General features: G+C 30.3%; 1 protein-coding gene across 1 annotated transcript; it reads right to left on the reverse strand.

Moving 5' to 3' along the window:
* Positions 1 to 873: 873 nt before the first annotated feature.
* On the reverse strand, positions 874 to 6,365 carry LOC105617872 (beta-hexosaminidase subunit beta-like). The gene is made up of 7 exons (XM_012199416.1): positions 6,183 to 6,365; positions 4,456 to 4,681; positions 3,130 to 3,251; positions 2,456 to 2,828; positions 1,749 to 2,041; positions 1,025 to 1,287; positions 874 to 946 (listed from the first exon to the last, which is right to left on the reverse strand). Exons 1-7 carry the CDS (start codon positions 6,363 to 6,365, stop codon positions 874 to 876), a joined length of 1,533 nt encoding a protein of 510 aa, XP_012054806.1.
* Between the last annotated feature and the right edge of the window lie 212 nt (positions 6,366 to 6,577).

Below are 6,577 nucleotides of genomic sequence, written 5' to 3' on the forward strand. Positions count from 1 at the left end.
ATATATATATATATATATATATATATATATATATATATATATATATGTGTATATATATAATTATATATAAAATGTGTCAATTTTTTTTATATAATTATATATAATTATATATAAAACATTTTTTTTCTGAGTAATAACGAAAGATTTAAACTTTTTGACTCAAATTTGTGTTCAGTTGATGCGATCTTTGATATCTATACTTTTGTATCAAAGATAGGTTAAAATTTACATAGGTTAAAATTTACAAAAAACAATATATAAAACATTGTTTTGCACATAATTATTTAATAACTATTTTAATGAGTGCAAACACTTGAAATTCCTTTCTTATAAAAAGTAACTTTAAAATGATAGAATTTTACTTCTGATATTCATGTGCTTATTTTTACCAATTTAATAATTAATGAAACTGTACGCTTCTAATATTTATTGTATTATTTAATTAATATTAGGAATTCAGTTAATATTAGAGATTATAAAATTACCGGATACCAGATATCAGATACCAGATATCAGACCGATGTCCCATTCTTTTTGGATATTTGATATCCGGTATGGTTGGGCAATTATCCGATCGAATATTTCCACGGATATTTGGAAAATAGCTTCCAAAAAAAAGCAGCAAGGGAAAAATAGTAACGATAATAATTTCCTTTTATTTTCCCAACGTAAAAAGAAAAAGAAGAAAGATGAACTATACAAGAAATTCAGTTGAAAAGAAAAAATTCTGCATTAATAATGCAAACTATCAATGTAAAATTTCAACCGGAAATATTACCGGATACTAAAATGATATTCAGCTATTTGACCGGATAGTAAAAAAGTGCCGAATAATACTGGATATCGGATATTTCCCAGATATTTGGTGCATTCCTATTTGACCGGATAGTAAAAAAGTGCCGAATAATACTGGATATCGGATATTTCCCAGATATTTGGTGCATTCCTAATTAATATATTTGTTGTATTAATGTGTTAATTCATAGATTTTCTAAATATGAAAAAAAGAAAAGATTAAACGTACTTGTTGATGAATTCTGACCACATGCAGGCCTCACCGCCAAGCATAAGGTGTGTAACGTTGGCCGCATTATCAAAATCGAAAGGATCGCAATTGTAATATTTTTGCCAATCTCCACCGCCGGCAATATGATCCAGATACCAGCAGGATGACAGCAAGACCGGATGTCCTGCCATAGTCGCTCTCTCTAGCTCTTTTTGCCATAATTGTACTTTCCAAACGTGCACTACAGTATTCGCGGGTAGCACAACGCCATTATCGAAAACCTATAAACCGTCCAATTTGCATACAATAAAATGTCTTGTAAATAATAAATGATAATGCTTGCATCTCACGTAATAATTACATCGCAATAATTTCATCGTGTACAGAGATATCCATATAAATTTTTTAATAATTAATTCGTAAATAACACCAGGTGCGTATTCGCGCAGTAAATTTTCCAACTTATAGATAATTGAAAAAACTGGTTTTGCTTAACAAGCAGTTTTAAATGAACGATTTTATTGTTTTTTGAAAATTTAATATGCTAATTGATTGATTAAAAAATTTTACATTGTAAAACATAGTTTTTACGTTAATTTCGCTTTTAATTTCCAGAAGAGATATAAAACATTAAAAATGTTTAATACAAATTCGCATCATTCGCATTAGATATTCTTTACGGGTGTTCGAAAAGGACGTGCCCTTTACGGATTAAATTTTTGTACAGAAAAAAGTAACTCACCTCTTGCCATACAATAGTGTTGATGTTTAACGAATTGCTGATCACGAGTATCTTGGCTATATATTCGTTTTCGAGCAGCTCGTACTTCTTAGATATATTACGCTCTTTCATGTACTCGGCAATTCTCGGATTACTGGCCCAGCAATCGAAGGGTACTTCGTCGCCACCTAGGTGGAGATATTGATCCGGGAATACTTGCACGATCTCGGAGAACAAATTCTGTACGAAGTCGTACACCTTCAGATTCGTTGGATCCATAGGACCTAGTATACCGTTTAGTTTTCCGGTGGAGTCTAACAAGTACATAAATGAGCTAATTTACATTACTGAAGAAATATTAATAAGGTGCAGAGATAAAAATATATTTATTTAAAATCATTATTTATCTCTCAACATTTAGACTTGTATTAGAGCATTATAAAAGATGATTTTGCTGAAATCTAAAAATTTAACTAGGTTATTTAACAGATTTGATAATAATTTTGTTAACTGTCAAAATAATTATGTAAGATTCTCACAAATTAAGCTGATTGCTAGAATATCAAAATTTTTTGCAGCATAGCTCATCATGCTTGATTTTTTTATATAATTATTTGATCTAACAAAATAATTTTCAGATTTGCATAAAGCTAAATTTTTAGATTTTCAGCAAAATTATTCTTTCCGTGATTAATAAATTGTTAATAAATTATATCGAATTCATTTACCGTAACATGTTGTCAATAATTCCGGATAGGCTATACCCCATGATCTAGTGTGTCCAGGTGTGTCAAATTCGGACATCACTCTGATCCCCCGTAGTCTCGCATAATTCACGACTTTCTGTACGTCATTAGGCGTGTAAATCATCAAATGATGGTAGGCACCTTTGGCGGACAGATCGGGATACCTGGTACTCTGATATGGGAAACTGTTATCGTCGACGATGTGCCAATGAAGGACATTTAGTTTGTTGTACGACATAGCATCTAGTGTCAACAGTATGTCAGATAGGGGTAGATAATGACGGGAGGTATCGAGCAGGAGGCCGCGATGTGGCAGTTTCGGCTCGTCCAAGATAGTTTGGCATTTTACTTTTAACTGTAATACACGTTATTAAGTTCATGTTCGCACAATCGTTCGTACGTTTAGATGAAAGATTATAATATGTATGTAGAGAAGAATTGCGATGTAAAGAAAATATTATAAGCTGCACTTTAAAAATTATTTTCTTGTTGGCAAGTTCCATAGTCGAAGTCAGCAGAATTATTGACATTTTATAAGAAAATGTTAATATATTATTTCCGTGTTTTTATCAATTTTGTGTTTTACATTTATATTTATTTTGCATAAAAAATCTATTAATTAAGATAAAAAGATATAAATATTTAAATATACTTACGCTCGGACCATCACCAGACGGTGCTAATAGCTGCGAAAAAGTCTCGAGACCTCGAAGGATTCCCCACTCAGATTCAGCCCATAGAACGGCGACTGATGAAGTCTTATTTATCTCAAGCTTATCTGCAAAAGGCACGACATCAAACGTTATGTTAAATCGTCTCGATCGAGAAAGAGGCATCTTATCTTATCTAGGCATAGATAAAATCATAGAATTTAGCTCGCTAATCGATGGTTATGACATTTAGCTTTAAGCGATAAGAAACTAGGAAGCAGATCAGAGTTGTCTTATTGTCCGTCTTCGTTTCAATCGTTTTGCTGATTGTGCATTGCTCAATTCGCTCGTAAGTCTCGCGCGTGTATAGTCTACATTCGTCATTCCGCGTCGTGGAATCTTCTTGGTTTAATCGGACTAAATTAATTGTAATTCCTTTCGCGATCAGTGATAAATTGATCGATCGATTGTTGTTTCAGACTCCAAATATAGCCGTATTACAAAGAAAATTTTTGTTGCTTGTTAAATATTATAAATTTTACATAAATATAAAAGGTCATATATTTTTATATTAAGTGTGATTATATTTTCAAATTAAGTATATTTGTAATAAGTTATTTCTCTTTGCGTATGGAACTATTTTTTATTGCAACTTTGAATGCAAAAGGTTTACTTAAAAAATTATTTTTTTAATGTATAAAAATATAAAACATATAATAAGAAATAATCAATAATCTATCACTTTTATCTTCGTTAGATATGGATTAAATTTATGTTTCACAACTTTATGATCTTTATTGTATATTTTTGTCATTTATAGTTTGATATGTTACTATATGATTTAATGAAATCTTTCGAATCATTAAATCGATGTTAAATTTAATATCACCGATAAAGAGAGACGTTATTAAGGATTGCAAAAATCCAATTTGTGCGCAAGTTATCAACGCAAATCGGCGAATGTTAGGTCGGGGGTTACGAGTGAGCTGTTGCTCACTGGCATCATTCAATTAATTTGTTGGTGCACTACCTATTACTTTGTAATGCTGTACATGCAAAGAGAGTTGCTGCACATGAAACATGCATTAGAGTTATGACAGACGTGTAACAAAAGTTGCGTTTTCTGTCATCAGCTAATTATTATTTAAATATTCATACATTTGTTTTTAAATCTATTTAAAATAAAAGTATATATATATATATATATATATATATATTATTATATATATAAAAATAGAGTAATTTTTAATATTTTATATTACTTGATAAATATATAACCACTGTGCGAATTAATAAATTAAAAAAAATAAATTTAATTTTACTTAAACTTACAAGATTCATTCATATACAAATATGGCCAATGCTCGCCGTTTTGTTCACAAGGCTTCAAGAGACGGATGCTTAAGATTTCAAGATTGCCTTTAAAATGAGGATCGTCTCGAACGGATGTTCTTGGCTGCCCTTCCGTGACCAACCTTGCTATTCTAGCTTCCGTCAAAATAATTCTGTTGTACCGTTCTATCGCCTCAGTCACGATATCACACACTTCACCGTTCACCTTTGTGAATATAAAAATATTAAACTATTTAAAATAAAATTAAGATAATATTTTATGAAAAAAATATAAAACATATAAGCACATACAGAAACTAAAATATTTCATTTTTTATTAAAAATTTTCTCATTAAAATTTTTAATAATAAAATTAAGATAATTTTAATTTATTTTTAGAGAAACAATAGTAATATTTAACGAAACAGATATATCCTAGACAGCAAAATATCTGCAGTTTTCTAACAGATTGTCAGCAGATTCGAGCAGAAAATGACGGCAGTCTGCCATCAACTGCGTCCGCATTAGGCATGTGTTCTGTTAACATCGATATAATGTGAAGGCAAATTGTTGGCAAAAACTGAGCAAATCCTGCCAACATTATCTGACGCTTGCAAACTCTATTACGATTTTTCTAGCAGTCTGCTTAACTCTGTTAAACAGTACATCTAATTCTGTAACACTTCTGTTGTTATTTTGTTGACATAGTGTGTAGCAGACATTTAAAACATCTGCTTTCTACAACTTTCTTAGCTATCTGATATAATATCGAAAAGATAAAATAAACAAAAAAGAGATTATGTATAAAAATCAATATTAAAATATAATGTTATTTGTAGTGTAAGACAAATAATTTTTAACAAACTCTTGGATTCAAAATTGCTATATGTTGAAATACAAAAGTTAGAAAGCATTTTAGTTAAAGAATAAGTAATATTTGTTATGATATAACAGGTATAATAAATATTATATTTGTTAATTGTGTTATATATACATAAAAATATAAAAAATATAAAATATACAATATATATACGCGAGTCTCTTCATATTTTTATCATAATTGTATCATCATCCGTATAAATTATATTCGTAAAATCATTCTTTGCTTCGAGACACATACACACATACATGTATTCTTATTTTAAGAAAACAAATAGAACATACGAAACGAACAGATTAGTTGATGCAGAGACCTTCATCTTTATCTATTTCTTCTAATATAATTGAGAAAAATATTTCTTTTCGATAATATTTAGAAATTTTAATTGTTTTAAAAAATATCTATGATGGAACTTTTAATCTTTTGTGAGAGTTTTCGAGCGAAGTATTGATAAAAAGAGAGTCGACATAGAATTAGACAGAAGAATTAGAATTTTAAAACGAAAAGAGAGTGAACATTATCATTCTTTTTCAAGAAGTGAAATATTTTCACTCTTTTTCAAAAATGGCTGTATTTTCATTCTGTTAAAATGAAATTTCACTTCAAGAAATTTAGAGTGATATCCTCATCATAATCAAATCCCAAATTTTATTATCAAAAAATGCCATGATAAAAATTAAAAATGACAAAATGTGTAATAGAAATTAAAATTTATAAATTTATAAATTTATTTCAACAATTTAACAAATATTTATATAAAAAAATACTTATATTTATTTTTTTACAGAGTTAAAATGAGCTTGGTCTATAGTATGAAAAGAAAGAAATAATAAATAGAAAGACTCACACGGAATTCAAAGTTAGACGGTCGCAATAAATAGAAGTCTTCTTTGATAACACGCATTTTTGGCAATGGCCACAGTTCGCCCTTCGTGGCTTGGACCCATGGACCTGCGTCCGAATGTAATGAAGAGACTTGCCAGACCACGGCAGCTAACAGCATCAATACGATCCAAACGCAGCTCCACATGCTTTTAGTTAGAGAGAACAGTTCAGGTGCACGATCGAGGAACGATGTGACACCAACGAGTGATCATCGTCTACTGACGATCGCAGGAGGATGCCGGAGAACGCACGTACATATGATAGTGGTAACGACCTTAGCCTGCGCCACTTAAGTTTTATCACTTTGGTCCCCGGGAGAGCCTCACGGTCAAGTAAGAATAACTAGTCCTTCTGACT

The sequence above is a fragment of the Atta cephalotes genome (assembly GCF_000143395.1).
Source record: "Atta cephalotes unplaced genomic scaffold scaffold00014, whole genome shotgun sequence".
Taxonomy (NCBI): domain Eukaryota; kingdom Metazoa; phylum Arthropoda; class Insecta; order Hymenoptera; family Formicidae; genus Atta; species Atta cephalotes.

What these genes read in the sequence shown, in the direction of transcription:
- LOC105617872 (XM_012199416.1), bottom strand. Translation starts at nt 6,365, where the DNA reads ATGTGGAGCTGCGTTTGGATCGTATTGATGCTGTTAGCTGCCGTGGTC. An exon ending in TTTGTATATGAATGAATCTT is followed by an intron (nt 3,252 to 4,455) that starts GTAAGTTTAAGT and finishes TGCCTTTTGCAG; the next exon opens with ATAAGCTTGAGATAAATAAG. An exon ending in ACACTATTGTATGGCAAGAG is followed by an intron (nt 1,288 to 1,748) that starts GTGAGTTACTTT and finishes GACGGTTTATAG; the next exon opens with GTTTTCGATAATGGCGTTGT.